Raw genomic sequence first — 27,273 nt, 5'->3', positions numbered from 1 at the left:
CTTGGGAAATCTCGAAAAAACTTGAAAACATTGAGAAAAATCCTTGTAACCTTTGAGAAAAGTCCTTGGGAAACCTGGAGTACCTTGATGAGCTTGAGAGCTATGAATGCTTAGACCTGGAGAAAAGCCTTGAGACCCAGAAACTTGAGTTCTTGAAAGCATGAAACTCGAAAACTAGAGTAGGATCCTTGAAGGAACTTGCTCACGGTGAAGAGAAAATTCTACAGATGCTGGAAATCAAAGTAATAGACACAAAATGCTGGAGGAGTTCAGCAGGCCAGGCAGCACCCATGGAAATGAGTAAACAGCTGACATTTCAGGCCGAGTCCTGATGAAGGGTTTCAGCCCAAAACCTTGACTATTTACTCTTTTCCATGGATGTTGCCTGGCCTGCTGAGTTCCTCCAGCATTTTGTGTGTACTATCTTGCTCACAATGTTTTACCCTTCACTATTTATCAATTAGGATATAGAAGGGTGTACTGTCAGTTTTAGAAAGGGAGGAACATACACAGGCTTTTCTTACCACTGAGCTAGTTGGCTCTCTGTAGATCTGTTTCGTTTGTTACATGAAAGTTAAATTTTTTCAGTCTGTACCATGACTTTCATCAAGAGGTTAAATATAAGGTAACTTACTCCTGATGGGGTTATTTGTGTGTTTGCACACTCTAGCTAGGGATCAGCTTTTGGAGCAGGATTCTTCCAAAATATACGCTATTGATTTGAATGCTGATTTGTTGAATCAGATGAATTTTGTCAATAAGCTTACTTTAAACACTCAATTGTTATGCATACCTGGGTCGCCTGACCCTGAACCTGAGAATCCAGGGAATTGTGACTTGAAAAGCTTGGAAGAAAACTGGGGAAACTCAGAACGTAGACTAGGGAAGTTTGGAACGTATTCTCAGGACATGCACTGAGAATAGAAGGTACCCTTGCCTCCAACCACTGATGTTCAACCTCTGCTGGGTCCACTACTTGCCAAGGTCCTTCTGTCACAGTGTGCACTGGCAATAATGGAACCCCAGTGAAGAGGGAAGACGATTCTGATGCAGAGACAGCAACAAGAGTTTATTCATAATAATTCCAAAAGAACGTCAGTGGCTCGGCCAAGCAACACTGTGTGAACAATGTGATTCGCACTAATCAGGCGTCTGCTTAAATAATACAAGTAATAAGGAATGCCTGAGCCTATCAAAATAAGCTTAACAAGCAGAAACAGAATGCACCAGGACACCACATTGCAAAGAGTGAGTCTCTTGCAAAATATACAAGGAGCTCTAAATGATCAACAACAGTCGTTAAACAACAATTAACCAATTCAGGTGCTCTAAAACCTTGGCGCCCAATGCTTTCTGGCACTCCAGGCAGGCCCGAAGAACTCTTTACATTCAAGTGCCTCAGAAACAACTTCTCTGCTGTCAGGTTTCTGAACAGTCCGTGAACCCATGAACACTAACTACCTCATTATGCTTTTTTTTTGCACTATATATTTATTTCATATGTTACAGTAATCTTATATCTTAGCATTGTACTGCTGCCGCAGAACGACCAATTTTATATCTTTCATGACAGTGATAACTCTTGATTCTAATCTGAGAAAGTTTAATGCAGGTATACAAAAAGTTACAAGGTCACAACAGAATTATGATATCAAGTGTCCATCTTTTCATGTTACAGACCATCCATTAATCTTATAACAGAGGGATAGAAGCTGTCCTTGAGCCTAGTGTTATATGCTTTCATGCTTTTGTATCATTTGCCCAACAGGAGGATGGAGAAGAGAAAAGGTCCAGGGTGGGTAGCATCTTTGATTATGTTAGCTCATTTACAGAGAGAGTGAGAAGTGTAGATAGAATCCATGGAGTAGGAGCTGTGGAAGAGTTGAGCTGTGTCCCCAGCTGTGCAGTTTCTTGTGGTTACAGGTAGAGCAATTGCCTTATCAGCCATGATGCATCCAGATTAGGATGCTTTCTATATGGTACCTCAATAGGACATGGCAAATTTCTTTAGCTTTCAGAAGATGTAGAGGCATTAGTAGGCTTTCTTGGCCGTGGTGTCTACCAGGACAGGTTATTGATGATAATCAGTCTAAAGAACTTGAAGCTCGTAACCCTCTTAAGCTCAGCACTGTTGATGTAAATAGGAGCATGTGCATTGCCCTCTTTCCTGAAGCCAACGACCAGCTCTTTTGTTTTGCTGACATTCAGGGAAAGATTGCTGTCATGGCCCCATTTCATTATGCTCTTTATCTTCTTCCTGTACTCTGACTACTCATTATTTGAGATACAGCCAGTTATAAGTGGTATCATCGGCAAACTTGTGGGTTGGCTGAGAGCAGAATCTGACCACACAGTCATAAGTGTGTGGAGAGAAGAGTAAGGGGATGAGGGTGGAGCCTTGTGGGCAACCAGTGTTGGGAATGAGCACAGCAGAGGTGTTGCTGCCTAACTGATTTGTGACTTGTTGGTCAGGAAGTCAAGGATCCAATTGCCAAGGTAGGTGTTGAGTCCCAGATCTTGGATATCCAATCCATTTAAACTCACCAGTTTCATTGGGAAATGTATCATCTGATGTGTGAGATGTAAAAGGAGGGAAATAAAGGTGAATGTTGGTCTTAATAGGCGTAAAATTCAATAGCCTGTAAAATCTGCTAGCCCAGTACTACCGGTGGCGCTGAGTTGTTATTTTGCTGGTTCTTCGTGTTTATGATTTCACAACATCTGCACATACCATGTCGGATTACCCTTCTTTTTACTGGATCCACTCCACAGTATAAAAAATGTGGACAAGTTCGTCATCAAAAATGTGAATCACCATTCCTAAACCATTGGTTTTAAAAAAAAGAGAACAAATTTGTACATTAATAAAAAACATAATTTGCTTTCTTTCTGCAGCTGCTAATGTAATAGGGCAGTCGTGATAAACTTCTAAGTCAACAGAGAAAATGTGAGTTTCTAAATATCCGAATTAACAGCAACTTCTTTCCAAATCTGCCCATTAATTTACTATTTCTCTAACCCAGTAATTGTCCCCCCCTTCACCATTCCTCATTCCCAATCCCGCTCTCATCCTATCTCCTTACCTGCCCATTACCTCCTGCTTTTATTTCCATGGATTTCTGTCCTCTCCTATCAGATTCCCCCTTCTCCAGCCCTTCACCAATCAACTTCCTGCCTCTTTAATTTGCACCCCCCCCCCAGTTTCACCTACCACCTACCACCTTGTGCTTCTTCCTCCCCTCCCCCCACCTTTTTACTGACTTCTCTTTCTTTGGAGTCCTGATGAAGAGTCTAGGCCCAAAACGTCGACTGCTGGCCTGCTAAGTTCTTCCAGCATTTTGTATGTATCGCTTTGTATTTTCACTACCTGCAGATTTTCTTGTTCATTAATTTAATAAAATCGTCCAAAGTGCCATGGATTATTATCAGAAAAAAATTGACATATCATCGTGCAAAGAGATATGAGGACAATTGACCAAAAGCTCAGTCTAAAGAGAAAGAGATTAAGAAACAGAGGAGTGGGAGGATGTTCCACTTGCTCATAATAGTTGTGTTTAAATCCAATGTCCTCCTTTAAGCCAAGTAATTGAGGGAGAAAGATGGAGAAGAGTATCTACTTTGTTTGTCGATGAGCTTCACACACCTTCCAGCAATCAGTAGCAGAACAGCATCAGTGCAGCTCAGAAGATGCAATCTGTTCAATTTAACAAGGCATTTTGGATCACTTTACTGTAAGATTAATCTTTTGCTCTAAATGTGAACAAACTTAATCCCAGCCATCTGGACTTGCTGCTTGAACTCCAGACCTTGTGTGTGAAAGCAGATGGGTTGGGTTACCTTTTTCTGTTTCGTGACTTGATGTGTCAGCTGGTGGCTGTATGTTACACACATGATTGGAGTTTGCTGACAAAAGCAAATGATGAATAAATCAGGTCATTTAAGTTCCTTCGATCTTGGCTATAAGCTTGAAAAAGGACAGGTAAAAGCCAGTTATTCATTTAAGCTTGTCCCTTACCCATATGGTGTAATCTTCCACTTCTCTTAGCCAACTTGTTTCTGAGTATGGCGTGGTATTTGAAAAATAAATTGCTTAGTGGTGCATCCTATTTATTCATGTTTTATTGCAAAAAATGTTATAAATATCATTTCAGGCAAAGGGTTGAAACATTATGATCATTTATTACATGAACTAGTTAATTTCAAGTTAGTACCAGTGTGAACAGTGAGACAGAGAAAGCAACACATCAAACAGTAGCTGGTTTTCAGCTGCCTTACAATTGTCACGCTGAAGAACATATGCTTTCTAGTCATTTGTGATGTTTTATAACTTTGTCTGTCAGGAGCTACTGTAAAGTTGGAGAAGCCAACTACAGGTTGGTTTAGAAATACTTCAATTTGTAGATATACACATTACAGGTGCACTGCCTAGGGTGCCAATGGCTCCTCTTCCACAATGAACCAAATCTGCTGCTCAGCACACTTCGTATTTGTATAGAGAAATCATTGCAAGTTTAGTAAGGTAAACATAGAAAAGTTGGGACAAAAGAGATAGCAGATGCTGGAACCTGGAGCAACACACAAAAAGCTGGACGAACTCAGCTGGTGGGAAATGGGACAGTCAGTGGTTCAGGTCAAGATCCTATATCTGAACTGAAAGATAGAGGAGAGTTAGCCAGTATAAAAAGGTGAAGAGAAGGGGATGGAGCAACGGATTGCAGGCATACACCTAGGTGAGGTGGGCGTGATAGTCAGATGAAGGAGGGGAGTGTGGAAATAGTGGCAGGTCTGGGAGGTGATAGGTGGGGCACTAAAGGGTTGAAAATGATAGAATCTGAAAGGAGGGGAAGGTGGATGGAACATGGACTCAAGAAGTGGAGGTAGGGAGGGCACCTGTCCAAGTGTGTAGGTGATGGGTGGAGGAGAGGAAAGAAACAGGACATACGGGCTACACACACAATGCTGGAGGAACTCAGCAGGCCAGGTAGCATCTACGGAAAAGAGTACAGTCGACTTTTTGGGTCAAAACCCTTCAGCAGGACATGGGAGCTGGTGAGAGTGTAGGAAAAGTTGTAGCTTTGTGTAAACAATTCCTGGATGAGAGTTACCATAGGATTGAATTAGAAATAGTTAGATGATGTTATTGGAAATGGTGATAGATGACCTTATTAGAAATTTAAGTTAGAGCTATTGCCCAATCTTGAAATAATGAAGAAAAGGCAGGGCAAAGCAACTCAGAAGTGGTGTATTTGTGATTCTGAACACCATGCCTAAAACATTAAATCTTTTTCAGTCTCTACCAATGCTGCTCTACTTTCTTAGTAAAAGTAATTCCAGTGTTAGAACTTGGTCTTGGATTTCTCTTCAATTGTATCTTATTTACTTCGAATATCAAATTATTTTTAATAATTAATCCATGACTTGAGACTTCAATAGGGAACAAATGAAGCAATATGATCCGCAATTTACTAATGCCATGAAAAACAATTGTGAAACCATTGTAACAAATGTGAAAAAAATTCTTAAAATAATATAGCCTGACAGCAAAGCATTTCAAATAAGCAGAATTTACTTTTTCCACTCCATTTCAGGGCAAGATGAATTTCACTTTCCAAACAAAATAGCTAAGGAAGTGAAATGCATTGTTCAGTATCTTCAAGTAAATCCAGTCTAATAAATATAAATAATAAGCCAACTATAGAACTGTGGAGCAGAGTTATTGAGAAAATCTACTCTTGGGTAACTTTCCAATTATTTCCATCCTCAGGTTAATAGCTAAGGTATATTTCCAAAATGCCCATCATCCTCAGATGATCTGCCGTAGTCGCTATTCATGTTTGTGCAATGACCTTCATTTTGCATAGAAAATTTAACAGAGGCACTCTGGCATGCATTCACACATGTTACCAGAAGTAAAGTGATCAGGGAATCAGATTCCTTTAGTCCTTCTTAATTCAGAGTTAGAGAAGATAATTAGGATAACATTAAAATGACAACCTTGGTTTGAAATTGTAGATTAAAGTAAGCACCATCTTTGTTAACTGTAAAAATTGTTCATCTTGCTCTTCGGATAGCTTGGATTGAAGTACTAAATAGCAGTAATTTATGGCAGTACCAATATTAAATATTTATAGATAATCACCGAGTGTAGCTACAATAATTGTTATGGATTGTTCTGGCCTTAGCTGGTTAGGAGTAGTTGGGTTGAAGTGATTTAAGATGTTTTTCTACATATGCCACAGTTTTAATATTGTTCATCAGGAAAATAACAAATAGGGTTTTATTTTAAGAAAAAGGCTTGAGGCAGGTTGCATAAGAGGATTGTGCTCACTTAAACACAGAGTTGCTTATTCTTTATCAGCAGGACTTCGTTCATATCTTAGTTTGTTTGAGTTGGTTCATGGCCAAATGTGTTTAACTGCACCACTTAATGTCTTGGCTGCAGAAAGCCGACCATTAGCAGACAGAAAATGTTACAGCCAATGATGACTTCTAACTCTGGCCTGAAGCTGATGAATTTGCATTCTTTAAATATGGATTTTAATTATCAACACTAACCTGACAACACATTAAGGTTTTACTATCCAATTTATTTTAGTAATGTTTGCTGAATATTTGTTCACTCTTCATTTAAGAAAGGTCAACAATTGTACATTTTGATATTCAGATCTAAATTTTCAAGTTTAGAACTACATTTCTGGACATTTTCAAGTTAAATACATTTTTCATATTTCTGTGTATAAACATAGTATTCCCATGTATGCAGAGACAAGCACTGTATTCAGAAAGCAACACTGTTACAGATTTGGTAATTGTCTCTGTTTGGCTTTATTTTTCAACTGCTGTAAAATTGGGCTCCATGCTTCAGAGCAGTTGAGAGCAACATCAGATTGACTTATTGTGGAGACCATTGCTTACTATGTTGCACAAAACAGCACTGTTGGCGGTGAACAAGTAGCTTACTTGCCAGTTCCATTGGTTTTATATTTGCAACAACAGAGCAGGGGAGAGGGACATCACAATATTATACATTTTCTTTTGGACTTGTCCATAATCTGACCGACATATTGTAGCTGTTCTTGTCTTACACAACAAAATTATTCATCTTTGGAACAACAGAATTTTAGTTTGGGCTTTTAGGATTGTGAGGAGAATAATGTGGTAGCTCAAACTTCCTAATAATGTCATTTTTTTCCTTTAAAAAGTAATTCACAAAAAACTTTCAATAAAGAAGATTTAATAAATAAGAGAAAAATAAGAAATAAGAGCAGGGCAAGTGAGTCAGTCCCTCATGCCTGCTGCACCATTCAACAAAGTCATGAATGATCTTCTGGCTAAATACAATATTTTGTACACTGTTACAATATCCCTTTATGTCCTAATATCCAGAAATATATTGCTCTCTATTCTTGCTGATTGATGTAATTCTCCTTCTATATCTTATGAACTTAGTTATTGTTAATTGGTTTCTTTATTAATTTAAGAGGTATTCAACAAATATCTTTGCATTTTAACTCAATAGGGTTTAATTAGATTAAATCTTTTCCTCTGTATTGTTTTCCCATTCCCACCAGAGAATTCTCTGTCCTTTTGTTGATCTTTACTTTCCCCTTCTCCCCCTCCTCCCCCATTTGCTTCCATCAGTCACATCCTTACTCCCTGGGAATTCTTTCCCTTGGTTCATCTTTTCTGTTCTCTCCTCCATCTGTATTGATCTACCCTGTCGTCCCCTCCTTATCGAGCTCCACCTGTCACCTACTAGTTTCGCTCCCTTGACCTTTCTTTCACTTCTGTAAACTGGCTAACCTCTCTCTATGCTCTGTGATAATGAGCTCCAAACCCAAACATAATATTGTAACCCCTTATTCTGTTAAGCTACTGCATTTTGAAGAAGAGGGCACAGTCATAAGACACAGGAGCAGAATTGGGCCATTCAGCCCATTGAGTCTGCTCCACCATTCCATCGTGGCTGATTTATTATCCCTCTCAACCCAATTCTCCTTCCTTCCCCCTGTAACCTTTGATACCCTTATTAATCAAGAACCTATCAGCCTCCACTGCTCAAAGATTTTAGCCTCAACAGCCGTCTGTGGCAATGAATTTCACAAAGGGACGCCTCTCAAATCTAAAGCTGTGTCCTCTGTTCCTAGACTTCCCCACTATAGGAAATAGGAAACATTCTCTCCACCACCACTCTATCTTGGTGTTCCAAGTCTGTCTTTATAATTCTACTTCTTCATTGCTGATATCATGCAAATGAAGCTATATAGATCTTCCACAGGTTATAAACACTAATTTTATGTACAGTCCTTATATAAGAATGAGCTTTTGGGAGAGCAAAACTTGGATTTGCCAGCTGCTGTGGTCTACAGACTTCTTCTGACATGTGAGAACTCGGTTTGTGGCTGCATTTCTAACTTGCAAACTGTTCCATCTGCAGGTCTTCATAGAAATAGAGACCGGCTTTCCAAATCCTGTTCATTATTGCTGCTGTTTGTTGTCTTTTGCACTGGGAAAAACAAAACTCACTGGTGCTATAAAAAGTGTAAAATTTGTCAACTGAAAATCAGTGTTTTTCAATTGTGGTTATTTTGTTTTAAAAGCAGCTGCAATCAGCATGCCTTTTAAAGAAAGGAAATCTGGGATGAAGTGCCTCGCTTCTGAAGAGGGATTGGATGGGACGGATTTGTTTTCTTTGGAGGAGGGAAGTTTGAAGAAAGGCCTAATAGGGCTGTGCAAAATTATGAATAACAGATAGGGCAGAGAGTTTTTTTAAAAAGTCCCCATAACAGAGGTGCCTATAACCAAAGGACAGAGATTTAACGTTAAGAATAACGGTTAGAGGGGATATAAGGAAGATTATTTGTTCATTACAGGGTGGATATATCTTGAAAGGGTGGTGGAGGCATGAACTGTTACATCATTTCAGAGGTGTCGAGGTGAACACTTGAATTGCCAAAGCATAGAAAGCTACGGGCCAAGTGTTGGTACATAGAGTAAGTACTTGATGGTTGGCATGGAGAAAGTGGGCCAAAAACATGTTTCTCTGCTGTATAATTCTGTAACTGTGATTCTAACACAGTGAGCTGGCTGTACAGATTCATCTGAACTATTACAGTCCTCTGAGGAGCTGGCTTTTCAAACATTGATTTAAAATCAGTGGATTATACATGATTGAGAAAATGTCATCTGTCTAGTTGAATTTGTCCCTTTTTTTTTAAATAATTTAAGCGAAATGGATGAATTTACTCATCTCAGTTACCGCAGGTTCCAGAAATTGTACTGACATTGAAATAAGCAGCAATACTAATACCCTTTCTATGTCAGCAGCAACTTTAATAATGCAAACTTCATTCCAAACTACTGAAATATGCACTTAGTTTTATTTTCATTAAAATCATATATTTCAACAGCATAATTCTACATTCCCTTTTTCCAGTGTTTAGCCTTTGATATTTTGAAGTACCTCTTACTTCTGGATCTAATCCAAATGCCATGAAGCTAACTTCAGTTTCAAAAGTGGAAGATGGGAGACAGAAGGAAATAAAAAGAAGCCAAGGAAAAGATTTGCATATCTGTGCATGTATTAAAAAATAAAGAATGCAAAAGGAGAGGATGAGAGAAACATTAGTAGCAGAGCAAACACCATAAGATCATACAGGAATAAAGGAGGCTTTTTTGCTCTTGGAAAGAACAAAGCTTGGAAAGAACAATACTTTGATATCTTCTTTCACTGCCTATTCAGACACACATTTTCATGAGTAAACATTTTCTTGTATATTTTTAATTAACAAAATTCCTTATTCAAGTATCCGAGTATTATGTTACTTACTTTACTAAAATTATAACATTAAGAATTAATAAGTTATAAGGCACATACATCACTTGAACATAATCAAATTAAAAAACTGGAGCAAGAATAAGTGGAAAAGAACAATTCGCTTTGTCTTTTGCCCCCTCCCCCACCCTAGAATCCTCATAGATGTCAATGATGTTTTGGATTCTCCTTCTGACCTAGCATAGGATGGAGGGGCAGTTCATCAGCACAACCCTGAGGCTGTAATGTTGCACTCCAAGAGGAGATTGAGGTTCTATCCCCAACCTCATAAACTTTCCATAAACTTGAACCCCCAGAACATATGCAATGTCTTAATTCATACTGAATAACTGAACACAGGGGATTGACGCAATACTTAAAATACTTATTGTCTCATTATCATTCAGTGACATAGATCTTTAAAGTTTTAAAGAGCATTTTTCAAATTTTGTTCATAAACACCATTCTAAACACAAATCTTCTAGATTATAAATTATTAAAATCAATAAATATTTAATTCCTTAATTAAAAAACATACTTTGCCATCCTCCTCCCCACACCATCTAATATTGCAACCAATTAGTTTTCTATATTGAAAAATATTTAAATTTTTGAGTCCATTTTCCTTTATACCATTCATATTTCAACTTGAAGCCACCATACCTTTTCAAGAAAGGACTGAAAATTAGCAGCAATTGTCTCAGCAAAGATTTTAATAGCCATTAAAATCACTTGTATGAGTGAAAATAAAAATCCTGCTGTAACAAAACTTGAATAGTAATCAACATGAGTAACTTGAATTTTTTTAACAAATAGAAATGCATTGTGAAACAACCTGCCCTTTTTTCTTGGTGTAGATATCAAATATTGAGCCTGTTAAAATTGGATTTCTTTTACAAGCAGTTCTCTATAGAATATGATCCCATCAAGCATTATAATGTCAGGAGATGGCTAGAAAATTCATGGTATTCTAATGAGTCATATTCCATTTTCTATCATGCAGCCATTCAAATTACATTTATTATCAAAGTATGTATACACAATGCAACTTTGAGATTCGTCTTCTTGCAGGCAGCCGCAAAACAAAGAAACACAATAGAACCCATTCAAAGAAAACCACCACACAAGACCATCAGAAACCCAATATGCAAAAAAATAACAACTCTTGCAAAGAATAAGAAATAAACAAATAACATTAACTGTAGAAACCCCAGAAGTGAGTCTTCAGCACTGTGCTAGTGGTGGCCTGATCAAATCATGGAAACAGTAAAAAGAACGTAAACAAAAATAAACACACAAGGAATGTGAACTGAGCCCTCAAAGTGAGTCCACAACTGTGGAGCATGTTCAGTGTTGAAGCAGGCCCACCCAGAAGACTGATGTTGCAGGCAAACCCGGTTGCGTGGGTCCCAAGAATCCTGCAACTTCGAGAGCAGCAGCGAGAGAGGCCGGTCAAACACAGGCAGACAGCACTGAACACCTGTTCATTTTTCTCTCTTGTCCTCAATGATTTTAATCTTGTTCGACACCCCTTAATCGATGCAGAGTAATGGAGCAGACCACGGATTCGTGTTCTGCCATTAGAAATTGACAAAGAATTTCATCCCCACCGAATCCCACAGTTAAGTAGCTTCCTTAATAACCAAGCATTTATTTCCTACAAATTCAAAAAATCTGAATTACTTGTTCTTTGGTATTTTCTTATTATTCTAACTAACCTTTACAGCTGTCCTTTACAAATATTCTTCTTATTTATGATTCATACATTTAGAAAGAAATATGTATATTTTAAACTATTAAAAGGAACAAATACAATATTAATTACTTACAATTGGAATATTAGTTGTAATTTATTGGAAGTAATTTTTGTTATTTCACATAATTTAAGTCTGTAGTAACCTGGAGTGGATGGAATGCAGTATTGTAGTTCCACCTCTGTCAATGATCATGTATTTATTTTTTCAAAAATATGTTGATGTTTCAGTTTATTTTATTGCTTGTCATGCAGCGGCAAATAGCACTGACCTTTTTACAGACAAAGCTAAGGGAATAAAAAAAACTATTTAGTAGAAAGCACATCATGTTTCAGTTTAAATGCATTGCATTTAAGTGCAACTAGACGGCTCTAAGTTCACTTGGTCAACAAAGAAAATGGCTTCAAATTTCTGTTGAAAAGCTTTATAAAATTAAGAACATAAATTGTGTTATTAGTTATTCAGCCCAAAATATTTCCCAAGGTCTATAATGAACAAATTCACATTTTGTTCTTAATGTTGAAATGCTTGGTCACTTACTGGCAATTGTAATCTTTGCTCCCAGCCTTCCTAACATTTATGGTACCTGACATAAGAGCTTCAAAATATACCAAGATTATACCAAAATATACCAAAACATTATCGTGAAGCAGACACCCATCCACAGCTAAAACCACCAAGAACTTCTGCAAAGGAGAAGGCTCCTTCGTATGAACCTAATGTTTGGTATTGGCCAGATGAATTTCAGCTGCACCAATAAATCAAACATTGTACTTTTCCTCAAAGAATTTGATTATATTGCTGAGATCCCGCCGTGTTGAAGTTGCCAGAAAGTTTGTGAAGGCTTTAACGCTTCCTTGACAGAAACCTCCTCCACCCTTAGCTATAGTATCATCAATGACAAATGTACAAGGGGGAAGTAAACCATTCAGTAAAATATAAATGTTTTTAAGGTTTGTTCAATATGCATTTCAATCAAAACATTTTTAAAATTTTAATCAACAGGCATGAAAACTTGCATAGTCCTCCTCTCTTTGAAGGTGTTTTGCAATCTATTATTAATTGGTGTTTCTCTGGAGTTTTCAAAAACGCTTGCTTTAGAGTATAATTTGTGTTATGGTTCCTTTTGGTGGGTTCAGTATTTTTCAAGTTAAACTCCCAAGTTAAAAGTTGGCTGAGTGTTACTCTCCCTTTCTCTGATGACTTGGCGGGCCATATGATGGCTTGTAGTATGCTGAAATGAAATGAAGAGGACATCATACCCTTCTAGCCATGTTATAAATACGCAAGGTAATCTGAGATTATCTTGAAGCACTGCACAGTTGTGCGAGCTGAAACTCAGCTCCACTTGAATGGTCTGAAAACCAATATTCAATGTCAAAATCAGGATTAAAAATAAAGCAACTTCAAAGAGTATGCAGTTGGTTATTGTAAGTACACTGAGCAATCAAGTCTTATTTCTTTATTTGCAATTTACTTTTAATTTGTGTCACCCAAGTTTTTCTCATGGAGAACTAGAATTTTCCTTTTCTGATACTGAATATAAACCCTGTGTGCTCTGAAAAAAATGCCAAATAAATCTAGTATCTCAAAGATGCACATGTATGTTCGATCAAACCACGAATCAGGAAACCCTCTGTTGAAGTGTCTATACAATCACTGCATTTACTCTTACCATATGGCATAGATTTATCCAGGACATTGAGGAAATGTAGCCTACATAGAGAATTCTACTTGCATATTAAATAGAAAAAGAATCATTTAATTATAAGCTTACATCACTTCTATCATTTGATGGATAAATACATTGTATCATTTGAGCGTGATCCAGAAATGTTCACAGGGTTTGTTTAATTCCTGATCTGTGCAATCAGTGAATACCTGATTTATGAAGAGAAGAATCAGGCAGGAATATTTTCTGAACAGTTCCTCACCAATTCCTTATTAGAAATGCATGTATGTAGTTTTAAAGTGATACTGAAATCAGACTTGATTGTGATATGATCCCCAGGGAAATTAATTGGTTGATAACATCAATGATGTCATCACACAGAAGGTATGTTCAAACATAGCACCACCTCGGCTCCATCTTGGGATCTTTGCATTTAAGAAAAGAGGAGTAATGAAAGAATTAGAGGGGGGTAGAAAATATAGAGAGATGAGGATTTAATGTTCATCTTTTTTTTTACTATTCCTTAATAAAATTTCAAACACAAGAAAATCCACAGATGTTGGAAATTCAAAGTAACAGACACAAAATGCTGGAGGAATTCAGCAGGCCAGGCCATATCTGTGGAAAAGAGTAAACACTGGACTGTTCGCCCTCAATAAAATCTGTTCAGTGACAGTGAAGCACATTGGTATTCTGAGTTGTGCCATAAAGTAGTAAAACACAGGTTTATGTCCATAATTTCCACCCAGTTTGAGCTCTGTTGGATCCAACACTTACTTTAATTGTCTTTGAAGTTTAACAATCAATTATCTGCTTGTATTTTAAATAGTCGTTATATACATAGCAATTTAATGTGCCTCTAGAGGCTATATAAAGTATAATTCTGGAAAGTTTTTTGTTCTTTCATTAAGTGCCTAGTATTTTCTCATTGGTTAATTTTAAATAAGTTGTAATAGTATTAAGTAAGTTTTCTAATTGGATTATTGTTATCTATGGAATTTTCTTATCTTTTGGGTATAAAAGTAGCTGTTTTATGCTAGATTTCATCTTTAGATCCTCTCGTCTTCCAATATTAAGATTCACTGTTCTTTTTGTTCTGCCAACTCTTAGTAAAGCGATTGTGAAGCAACAAGTGTTATGCCTCATTCCTGACTAATTAAAGAACCTTGGATTTAAACACCAGGATCCAACAGCTCCTGACTTCAGAGGAATAAAATGGTGCTGAGGATGCTTGTAGGGAGGATAAGGTCATTAAGGTTGTTGCTGCAGGATGATATCTCACTTTGAGTGAGTAAGGAGGGAGAGATTAGCCCAAAGATCCTCATCTAAAGATATAATTGACAGATCACCTTTTAGGATCAAAATCTGCCACTGTTACAGAGGACATGCTTATAATAGTGTCCATACAATCATAGCTTTCATGCTGACCGTGGTAGAGATGTGTCCAAGATATCAATGGAGAAAGGAGCTGCAGAGTGGCACAGTTTAGTAGGACTGCTGTGTCACAGCACTAGAGACATGAGTTCAACTCTGACCACAGGTGTTGTGTGGAGTTTGCACCCTGTGATCACATGCCTAATTCTATCCGATATCCCAAAGACAAAGGCTTGGCAACTGTGAATTTCTCCCAGTAGGTAGTGCAAGAATCTAAGTGGAATTGATGAGAATATGGAAAGGAAAATGGAATTAATATAGGATGAGAGCACCTCCGTGCCATAGTCGGCACAGACTTGGTGGGTCAAAAAGCCGTACGTGTCACGTTCCAACCGTTAATTCCCCATATTCTCCTAATTCCCTTTGATTGCGGCACACTTGATTCTCATCTAAACCTGCATAAATACCCCGGCTTTGCATCCACTCATCACCAGATCGTTGTCTTAACCAGTGTGGTAATTCACGTTCCCAGCTGCTTAGGATTGTGTATTCTAAGCTGTACTTCAGTACAGAGGTTTACCTGTGTAACTCTGCCTCTCCATGTCAAGATAAGTATTACCTGCCGCTTGCCTTTCCTGTTTGCCGGTTAGCTCCAGCAAAGCTCCGTGTCAAGATAAGAATCGCCTGCCTCCTGTCTCCTGTTTGCCGTTCAGCTCCAGCAACGCCCTGTATCAAGTTAAGTTTTGCCTGCCTCCTGCTTTTCCATTCACCCTCCTGTTTGCCATTCAGCTCCAGCCACGCTCATGCCCTCGACTGCATCCTAACTATAGCTCCGTGCCAGTGTCCTGTGTTTGGGTTCACCTGTTCTTCGCAACAGTATGTCTCTATGAATCAATGAAGTCCTTTCAACCTGTTAAATTACACCTCGTATGAGAATATCTTAACTTGAGGAGATCCATAAGGAATGTTTTTCAGGAAAAAATTCCTTTAATAGAAGAGATTCAGAAAATTCACTTCAACTTGCTCTATAGAAAAGGCCTTTGCTGATAGCTGGATTTATCCTAAATTATGGCAAATTTCTACAGATGTATCCTGGAGACCATTCTGACTGGCTGCATCAGCACCTGGTATGGGGGGGGGGTGGCTACTGCAGAGGATCGAAATAAGCTTCAGAGACTTGTAAACTTAGTCACCTCCAGCATGGGCAGTAGCCTCTGTAGTATCCAAGACATGCCCTGTTTTCGGGAAGGAGGTACAGTAGCCTGACGGCACACACTCAACACTGAATACATCATTTATAAATAATTAAGCCCTCATTTATTGAATAAACTGATCATGTGCAGGATTAGCAGTAGAACTACCAGTTGGATCAGTTAGCTTGCTGATGCAGTAAGTAAAGGCTTTGTTTGTTTTTGGAGTGGAGACTCTTATGTGGGAAACAAAGCAATCATCTGATGTAAAAGGTCCCACAAAGAGCATGTGTTGTAACTAACAAGTATTTGTGCTCTTAGTGGCATTGACTGAAAGGAGATGATGCTCTGGCACTGGGTTATCTGCACAGATGTTTGTCAGATACTATAATATAACATTTATGTTTTACACTGTTGATTATGCCCAGTTCTACCACGCTGCACTTCTTTTGACACCTCTGCTTTCTCAAAATAGTCAGACATCCAAAAACTGAATGACTGGAGATCTTCTCCCACAATACAATAAGAAAACTAAAGTTCTTTCAGTGGAAGCCTGCCTTTAGTCACATGCTAAAAACAGAGTCCTGTATGTCATTGTGCTATGCATCTGAAATTTGGTTCTGTTAACTTCAAAGGAACTGAATTTCAGGTGCAGAGTGAAATGCACAGCTTCTGCTACAATGTTTGTTTTACAATGCCTGACATGAGCTCTGATTGCTAATCACCTACTCTACCTCTTTATTTTGTAGCTGTGCAAAACGTACTGTTGAAACCTTGGTGTTGCATTTGACCCCACGGAGAGCTTTGGTACCATGTTCAATTATCATTAAAACCATCTATTTCTATCCCCTCAGCACCTCTGCTGCCAAAACTCTCGTCCATATCTTAGTTACCCTTAGACTCAATAGTTCTAGAATGCTCCGGAGTTTCTTTCATCATCCTCCCAGTGATTGGGATCATCCGAAATTGCCTTGAGTACCGAAAGCCACATATTCACATCAAGAGCAATTTCCAGCATCTGGAGAATCTCTTATATTTATTCACAGCAAGTCCTATTTGCCCATCAACAAATTGGCAATAAAGACTGCACTTTCTTGGACACCGAGATTCCTCTGTACGCCTGTCTTGCACCATTGAAATAATACTGTTACTGTTCTTCCAACCAAAGAGAATAACAACCTCTCATATGTGCTTCTCAGATTCCATTTGCCATCAGTTTGTTCTCTCGGTGAACCAGCACATACATGTACAGTGGTTAATCCCTTGTGTCTCTCCATTTATTTCCCTATCCACTTTGTTTTGTCAACAGACATGAATGCATTAATTAGCCCTCTTCATCGAAGTGATTATTATAGATGATGAATAACTGAGATCACAGAATTCATTGCTACAGCTTAGCAACTTGAAAATGACTAGATAATTTTTACTCCTACCTTCTACCAATACTAATACATTTCTCTCAATCCATGAGCAGTAATCCAGGTTTTATGTGGCATCTCACCGACTATCTTTTAGAAATTCAAATACAGTACTTTCAGTGGATCACCTTTATCTATCCTACTGGACACATTTTCAAAGAATTTTAAGCAATTTGTTAAACATTATTTCTTTTAATGAAGCCATGTTGACCCCATGCAGTACCTTTCCAAGCAGTCTCTCATGACCTACTTCGTAATGAACTGTAGTATTTTCCTGGTGTTAAATATGTGGTGAACTAGTATTCACGTCCCTCTTTATTCTCCTGGTTCCTTTTTGAAACGTGGTTGAATGCTCCCTGCTTTTTTAATCTATTGGTGACGTTTCTAGAAATGTTTTGTATTACAACCAGTGTATTCACTGTCTACATCTGTTGCTTTTAGAACCCTTGGATGGAAACCATTAATTGCAGTGGAATTGTCAGTCCTTAATGCCAATATTTAATACTTTTTCTCCAGAGATAGTTATTGTTTTAAATCCTCCTCCTGTTCTAATGTGAGGACGGATAGAAATTTTTTGCTTAATGTTTTTGCTATTTGCTTGCCATCCCCTACCCCTGCCCCTATCCATTTAAAATACCTGTCTCAGTTTCTAAGAGAGCAACATTTGGTTTATTTTAATATATGTCTATAGGTCTTGCAATGTGCATTTATTTTTCTTGTTAATTTGTTCTTGTAATCCATTTTGTCTGTATCAGTTTTATTTTGTGGTTGATTATGCATTAAAGAAGATCATTCGGCCATTGAGTGAACGTTGGGTCTCAAAGCAATCCCACTCGCCCACTTAGTTCCCTCCACTTTATTTCACATTCGCCCATTAAGACTTCCCTGATTCTTCAACTAGCTAGCTATAAATGGGTAACCTAGCAGCCAGTACATTGTCGGATGTGAGAGGAAACAAAAGTGGCATAGGGGAGGTGAAAAGGACGGTTGGAAACACATGAGGTTGTAGGGAGAACATACAAGCCTACTGTGCCATAATGCCATCCAGAAGAAACCCTTGGGACATCTAGTAAGGCTTCACCATTGCATGATTTGCAACAGGCAAACTAGTAGATTATAGGTCCTGAAGTTATTAATATCATGACTTTAACCAGCAGTCCTTCATAGAGAATCATCCAATATTGATGGGTACTGCTGGGTTGTAGTCAACCTTTTCCTGCTTCTAATGTTCTATAAATTCCTCAGGTTTATAACATACTCTGCATATTATAAATCTAATCACCAATCTAATAGGATATATATTTTTTTTACAGATACTGCAGATCACTTTAATGCTAGTCTTTCTTTCTAAATATTTGGAAGTGACAGTTCCAATTGGGCTGCGAGAGGATATGGGTTCCTGGCCTGGTGGAATAAAAAAAAATTCTGAAAACATGTTTTTGCAATTTCTGCTCTGTACTTTTCCCCTTTCTGGAATTTACTAGGTGCAATTCCCGTGCCCTCAGCTGGTATTCAGGCAGTAGTGCACTCACATCTTTGAGCGACAGCAGCTGTTTAATGGCAGACACGACCATTATTAAAAATGAGGGATACTGACTAACTCACTCACTAAACTCCCTTCTACCTGGACATCAGGGAAGAGTGGAGAAATAGGTGAGAGGTAGAAGCACTTTGATCAACATTCTGGTTCCATGATAATCAATCCTCAATGGTGTCATGGCATTGTTAGCAATGAGCTGTAATGCTGCATGACCATTGCTAGGTGGTAATGTATCATTCGTGGAGTGCAAGGCAAGCAGGCAAGTTTTCATGTAGAGTCTGAACTAGAGTAGCTGGGAGCTCCCGTATGCTATACAATTCACTGTCTTTCTGTGTTTTACCCTACAAGAAGGTGAAGAATAAATCCATGACTGTGTGTTATTGAAAATGTTATGTGATCAATGGAGAGCATTTGTAGGGTGCCAATAAAGGAGATGGTGCTGGAATCCGGGTCATGGGCAAGGTTAATCAACATGGTTTGTGGATTGGACTCTGTAGTTCATGTTATGATGTGCTTTTGGTTTCTGGTCACTCCTTTTTTTTGTTGCTATTTCGGCTGTTTTTGACTTGCAGTAACCTGCAGATGACAGACACTGAGCTGAACTGAAATATGCCTGGGCTCTTTGAATTTTGTGTTTTATATCCTGTGTTTTTCACTCGTTGCCCTTTTGGGTGATGTGGGTTTTTTTGTGCACAGTTGGTGAGGTGGGTGTTGATGTTTTTCTTTGAATTGATTCCAAGTTTTTTTTCCTTGTTTCATGGCTGTCTGTGGGAAGAAGAATCTCAGGGTTGTATATTGCATACATACTTTGATAATAAGTGTACTGTGACTCTTTGGGTAGATAGGATATGAAGAACTGGAGGAAGAAAATAACCAGGCATACCAGCAAAGGGAATAGATGTAAATTTACACAAGTTGATTGAAGGGTTGCGGTCATTGCACTGAGGATTAGGTGAATGTGCTACTATGTTTATCCTACTGATACAAAATGATCATTAAATCGGTCGCAGCGTTGAAACATGCCACTGTTGTTCACTTTAGTGGTCACTACAATCACACCTTGTTGATTTTATGAGAGGGCTACTTCCTCTCACCAGCAGGGAAGATACTTGCTATGCAGATATCTCCAGATATTACATCAAGTGGTACATTATTGAAGCAAACAACCTAGTGACAGATTTGCAGTTTGCCATGCAGCCATCCAGAATATATTAACTGTCTTGCATACACTGAAACAATGGAGCTGAAATTGATTCTGGCCACCTATCATTATAACTGCTCTGCCCAGTTCTTTCACTGGTTGGTGAGCTACCTGACCTCACCAGTTACCTGCTTGTGATCCACATGATTTGCACCAGAAGAATAATGCACCGGGACGGTAGCAGTGGGGGCTGGGGGGGTGAGTGGAATTGATCAGCATGGATTAACACAACACTTTGGAGCATTTAAACTCTGCAGCGACAGAGGATTAGCTTGAATCTCATAATGGTTTTGATATTCTTCTTCCAGGCACAATGGATGTACAAGGGGTGATTGATAAGTTCATGGCCTACGGTAGAAGGAGATAAGTTATTAACTTAAAACTTTCTGTATTTTCACTCAAAGAGCTGAACTGCACGCGGATTTAACGAGGGCGTCTTGGACCTCCAGGTGGTCCACAGCAGGGGTGATTGATATGGAGGTAAGTTATACAGCTCTCATTACATGCACGTGCAGTTCAACTCTTTGAGTGAAAATACAGAAAGTTTGAAGTTAATAACTCATCTCCTTCTACTTTAGGCCACAAACTTATCAATCACCCACCCCTTCTGTGGACCACTTCTGGAGGTCCAAGATGCCGACTTCTACAAAGACGAGATCCGTATGCTCCATGACTGTTGGACTAAGTGTGTAAATGTAGGAAAAATAAATGTGCTAGGTTTTCTAAAATTGACTTCTTCTACTTTAGGCCATAAACTTATCAATCATCCCTCATATATAACCGCTCCTGCCTGTTCATTTTAAGTAATGATCTTATTTTCTAATGCATGTATATGGGATTCACAGGCATTCATTTTAAATGACAGCACTCTTTTTAAAAAATCATTAAATGAAAAGTAACCAAAGCATTAATAAACAGACAGGCTGTGAAATATAGTTACATTAAACATATTTCGACCAACTAAATTAAATCAACTAAAACATCTACTGGGTGTTCTGCTGGCTGCCATTTCTTTCCATTAATTTCTTTGGAACAATTGTACTTAACAGCAACTTAATGTGGCATGTGTACAGAAGGCAGATCTCCTCAAGTTTATGATCTGGGAAGTCTAAGATGTCTTGGTGGATTCTGCAGAGAGACCACTGAGACAATACAGTTGCACCCAGACTTAAGATGCTAGAGGAACTCAGCAGGCCAGACAGTATCTATGGAAAAGAATAAACAGTTCTGATAAAAGGTCTCAGTGCAGAAAGTCGACTTTTTAATTCCTTTCCATAGATGCTGCCTGGCCTGCTGAGTTCCTCCGGCATTTTGTGTATATTGCCTTGGATTTCCAGCATCTACAGTTTTTCTCGTGTTTGTATACCCAGACCTTGTGGTCTGCTGAGATACAAAATTAAAAAATCTGATCTAGTCCTAACCTACTATTGCTAATTCAGTCCCATGCAATTTTTCTTTTTAATCTTTCTGACCTACAGAGAGGCATTTTCAGAATTTTACATTGGAGCTTCTTCCCCTCTGCCATCCGATTCCTAAATGGACATTGAAGCTTTGGACATTACCTCACTTTTTTAATATACAGTGCTTCTGTTTTTGCACATCTTAAAAAATCTATTCAATATACACAATTGATTCACTTGTTTATTTATTATTATGTTTTATTTTATTTTTTTTTCTCTCTCTGCTAGATTATGTATTGCATTGAACTGCTGCTGCTAAGTTAACAAATTTCATGTCACGTGCCGGTGATAATAAACCTGATTCTGATTCTGATGGTGAGACTGATACTGAGTTGGATTTGATGGCCATATTTGTACATGAATCTAGTAAATATAGGATATAGTGCATTGAAGAGTACTGTATAGGCCTTTTTGGCCCATGATGTTCTGACCTCTTAACCTACTCCCAAGATCAATTTTACCCTTCCCTCCCAAATAGCCCCCCATTTTTCTTTCATCCATGTGCCTATTTAAGAGTCTCTTAAAATCTCCCTAATGTTACTGCCTCCACCGCTGTCCCAGGCAGTGTGTTGAAAAAACCTACCTCTGACATCCCCACTAAACTTTCCTCCAATCACCTTTAGATTATATCTACATGCACCACCCTGCCCCCACCACCCAAGGGCAAGCAGCGGTCTCCATCAAGGTCATGGGTGGTGCTTTGATTTTTTTTTAGGTTTTGTAGGGATCGTTTTAGGGACAGAGAGAGGAGTTAGGGGTCAGGTTAAGGTTTAGGAACAAGGATGTGGGGGAAATCAAAGGACAGAGTAAGACTGTGCTTCACATTCGAAGGCAGAAACATGGGCATGGTTGGATGTCGGGCTGGCAAACCAATAAAATTGTTCGGAGTCCATCATCAGCAAGTCTGAAACTCGAGGCCTGGAGTTTGGATCCTTATTGAGGGATCTCGTTCATTGTCAACATTGACTCCTGAGTTGGCACCGAAGATCAAAGCCCAAAAGTCAATCAGAAGTCAGGATCAAAGCCCAAAGGTCAATTGAAAGTCTAGAAGTTGAAGCCTGATGACTGGACCCCGCAAGGCTGTGAGTCTCTACAAGTTCGCTGGGGAATTCGAAGGCCCAGTGTACATGAATCCGCTGGAAGTCAGAGGCTGAAGACGGCTAGTCCTAGGTTTAGAGGATTGTATATGTGCACAAGTGGGTAGATGCGTAGGAGGGAGAAACGGAGCTTGTTTCGCTATTGTTCTTTTCTGCTTGATATGATCTGTCGTGTTGTGTTCCGTGTTGTTCTGTTGAGCATGGTGGGTATTCTGTGTTGGCGCCAGTGTGGTGACACTTGCAGGCAACCTCCAGCAGATCCTTGGGTGTGTTGGTTGTTAACACAAATGATGCATTTCACTGTATGTTTCAATGTACATATGGTAAATAAATCTGAATCTGATCCAAAAGATGTCCGTGGCTGCATATAGATTCTTTGATCCTATCTAAAAGACCCATTCAGTCCCTGTAGTGTCACATCCTGCTGCCAACTTACAAATCAGCCCAAGTTTGTGGCTATCTATTTGGCTAATACAGCTGCTTCCCACCACCCTGCCTAAAGGGGTGAACAAAACTTACACAAACGTTCTTTCCCCATAGAGCAGTAATCCATCACTTCTGCACATTTGTTCCATGATTTTATTTCTTATTTCTTTGATTTTTGGTTTGTGACCTACTTTACACATTTTTGATCTGAATGATTGCATGTGAAATACTAAATTTTACAGGTAAAAGACCCAGTTCTTTAAAGTCATCCTGATTTCTTGCATTGCGTAAACTGAACTAGTTATGACCCCTGAAATTAAACTAATGCGGGATGGTTATTTCACAAAGGACTGCTACTCCTTTACCTCTAAAAGTTCTTCCCACTGACTTGATGCCAACGTTTCCAACCTGCGTTACACCCCTGTAAGCTCAGGCACAATTCAAACAGCATGACAACAAAAGTAAGATGGTGTTCCTCTCTCTCACTTTGAAATGTTCATACTAGCTTTTCATTAAGTGTTTTTCTATACTAATCTTGCAAAGCTTAAGTAGTTGTCCATCGTCTTTCAAAAAGGTAACATCAAAGTATTTGTGGAGAATTCAAAGTGTTAACAAAATAAGGAATAAGAAAATGATCATTTGAAAAAAGCATTCTTCAAATAATGTGGTTTTAATTTCAATGGTATCTGGAGGACACTTCCTTTCAAAGAATAAAGACCGTCTTTCAGGTAGCTGTTCCAAACTTCTGTCTTATATTAGTTCAATTGATTTTATAATGTATAATAGTTCTGATGAAAGAGGAGTATATAAATGTTTGGTTTACTTTAACTTTTTAACCTTGTTTCAGCAAAATATAATAATGACAGAACAGATTGAACACCTTAGCAATTTGCAGGAAAGACATTTTAATATTTAATCTTCATCTTTTCACTCAGGGTGCCAGGAATTACAATCGCCACGGACATTATCTGTGGCTTTCCTGGAGAGACAGAAGCAGATTTCAAAGAAACGCTGAAACTGGTACAGGAGTACAAATTTCCGAGCCTATTCATCAATCAGTTTTACCCACGTCCAGGAACTCCGGCAGCCAAGATGGAACAAGTACATGCTCAAGTGGTGAGTTCTTTATTCAGGCAATATTTTGGTTGGTTTTTAGGGGCTATAATTCGATAAGCCATTGGCACAACAAGGTTTTAATGAACTAAGATCATGGTTGATTACCATTTCCATTAGTTTAGTGTAAGGAAACAAATAAATGCAAAATTTAAATCCCCAACAAAAAATGGGGTTTTGTCTTGGATATTCTGTACAGAAGTAGGCTATTTATGGCCAAATTCAAACCTTACAGAATTCTTCACCATTCCAGATTTTCTACAGAATGTTTCGCTAGCATTCTTAATTACTTACATCTTGACTAGCCTTATGCTTTGCTATGGTAAATTCCTGCTCTGGCCAACAGCAAGAGCTACTTTTCACTTGAGCTTATTCAACCATCAAGGCTGATGAGTTAAATGATGAGATGCAAAATGATGAAGGAACACTTGTATTTCATAAAATCAAGATTCTTTTTGCAAATCATAATTTAAATACAAACCAAATGAACAGTCCAGCACAGCAGACCTCCACAAACTCATTTCTGCATTCTTCACACAATAATCCCTCTGTTCAAAGCATCTACTGGGAACCATATAAAAAAGTGCAATCATAAGAATGTTGTGCATAGTTTTAACCCCTCCCCCAAGTAGTCATCAAGCTATAAATAGTTCAACTTCTATGCACAGTAACAACATCATGTATTGCAAAAGTTTATTCTACTTGTTGTCCACCAGATTTTTTTGAACACTATCAAAAAAATACTGGTCCCAGCTGTTATCTCACTGTATAACTTGATAAGTTTGTTACATTAACAATTATTACTTGGCATATAGCACTCAACATTATAAATTATAAATTGAATTATGACTTTACTAATCCTTATTTAGACCACTGCATGTGTGTGTATGTCACGGTACTGTGAACAAGGTGCCTTTAAAGACTGATAAATTAGAACAAGCAAGTCCTTAAATAACTCTCGCCTGCAGAAACATATTATGTCTTGCAGCTTAGCCCTTTTAAAGTTCAGATCAAGAATTTTAGATTTTTTGCTGTGTTTTTGTAATTGGAGATCCAAAAAATAGTGATTCCTTCATGACTCGTATCTATAATAAGTAAATGTTTTGCAGATGTAAGGGGGGGGGGGGTGAGCGAATGAAAGACCAGTTTGTGGGAATATGCATTCCATAAGTTTCAATGTGGATGAAGGGGATGACCTATTATCCAAAAACATTTTCTTTGCTATTTATATTCCAGATGTTCCCTCTAGTAACCTAATCCAGCCACCCTATGGGATCTGTAACAGATTTTTTTCCAGATAAAATGACATTTTAATAATGTGAAATAAATGTTCTGATATGGAGAAAGTTTTGGTGCAGTAAAAAATATATATGGCATCAGAAGCATTGCCAATATAAATATTTATATTAGCAATGATGAAGAGAGGTAGTGTTTTTCTATTTTGTAGATATTGTAACATCCTCCCACAAAAAGCTGAAAAACAAATGACAATAAGAAGCAAAATGTTGATTTGAGAAAACAGTTAAATGATGGACAGCTTTATTGTTGTTTGCTTATCTCTCCTTCAGTTGATCTCTTGAGGTCAATTGAGTGTGTAAGAGTGATGCAGAAAGAAAAATAAGATAGTAGTTAGTAATGAGTCCACAAGGATGACAGTTGTCTTGGTAGTGAATTGCTATGATTCACTAATCTCAAAATGGAAAATCACTTCTCATCTGTATCTTGTTTTGAGAGTGTGACCCCAGTGGGTATCTCTATATCTGTCCTATCAACCCCCTTAAGAATTTAGGCCTAGCCTGTTTGATGGCTCCTTATACAGTATGTCAAATCTGCTAGCTAGGGAATTATTTGAGTAAACTTGGGTGCTTTCCCAGTATCACAAACATGTGATAGGAAAACCAGTCCCATGCAGGTGCCATCGTACCATGGCCCCATAGAGTACCAGTAAAACTTGCTGTTGTAACTGGGATTACACCTGCAAACAAAGGCCAAATTAACTATTTACCTTTCTAGTTCAATACTGTACTTTTATGTTAATTTTTCATACTTCGTGTACATGAACTCCCAAGTCATTTTGACCACCAACATCTTAAAATGGCAATATATTGAAAAGATTACTCCATCTTTCTATTTTTACTACCAACCTGGAATTTTTTTCAACTTTACATAAATGATATAAAGATAAATCTATTTCATATATTACTCATTTGTCTCTCTTTCAAAACATGCTGGTGCTTTCTTCAAATGACCTCAGAAGGTAGAGCTGTGTCCTGTAAGATACTGATGTGTTGATGATGAATAGCAAAATAACTTACCATTTTTCATGTACCGAAGTACTAATTACGTGAGACAATTTGGTATTTGTTCTTTGTAAGTGGAATCAAGTTACTGAAGGAAGTTCCCAAAGCTTTCTAACTTGAGCAACAGAAATTTATGAAAGCCAGTGCAGGATTAAATGAAAAATTGTGAATCATCTTGTAAAATGCGAGAAAATGTCACAAAACAGAACGTGTCCAAGTGTCCTGCTTAAGATTCACTTTGTGCTCCTGCTTTGCTGGTAATTTTATTGCTAACTGTAAATTGTCCTCAGTGTTGGTGAGTGGAAAAAGAATTAGTGGGAGGTGATGACATGCAAGAGAGAGAACATATTGGAAGGAAGTAAGTAGCAGTGGAAATGCTCGGCGAACTGGCAGAGACTCTTGAGCCAAATGGAGGAAAATATCAAAGTGGAGATAAAGCAGAATTTGGATCAGAAGGGCATGGCTTACAACCTTGCTTTTTTCACTCATGGTAAAATGAGGAACAATTTTATAATCGTGTATGAATTAACAGATTTCTGCGAAGACATAGGCTGGGAAATTATAGATTGGTGAGCTTAACACCAACAGTGAATAAGTTGTGAAAGGTATTCAAAGGGGACCGGATATGCAGTATAAGTATTTGGAGAGACAGGGATTGATTAGGGATAGCCAACTTGGTTTTGTGCATGATAGGTCATGGCTAACCAATCTCTAAGAGTTTTGTAAGGAAGTTACCAGAAAAGTTGATGAAGGCAAGGCAGTGGATGTTGCCTACATGGACTTTAGCAAGGCCTTTGACAAGGTGCCAGATGGGAGGATGGTCAAGGAGGTGTAGTTACTCGGCATTTAAGATGAGGTAGTAACTTGGATTAGGCATTAGTTTCACAGGAGATGCCAGAGTGTGGTAGTAGATG

At 38.3% G+C, this 27,273-nt stretch overlaps 1 protein-coding gene across 2 annotated transcripts in view; it reads left to right on the top strand.

Annotated features, from left to right (window-relative positions):
* cdkal1 (CDK5 regulatory subunit associated protein 1-like 1) overlaps positions 1–27,273 on the top strand; it is a 524,935-nt gene that overhangs the window by 351,267 nt on the left and 146,395 nt on the right. For both annotated transcript variants that reach the window (XM_072283563.1, XM_072283562.1), the window contains exon 11: positions 23,882–24,062. In XM_072283563.1, coding sequence (XP_072139664.1) covers positions 23,882–24,062 — 181 coding nt within the window. The remainder of the gene's footprint in view (positions 1–23,881; positions 24,063–27,273) is intronic.

The sequence above is a fragment of the Mobula birostris genome, chromosome 19 (assembly GCF_030028105.1).
Source record: "Mobula birostris isolate sMobBir1 chromosome 19, sMobBir1.hap1, whole genome shotgun sequence".
Lineage (NCBI taxonomy): Eukaryota > Metazoa > Chordata > Chondrichthyes > Myliobatiformes > Myliobatidae > Mobula > Mobula birostris.
This window is presented reverse-complemented; position numbering and strand designations above follow the sequence as displayed.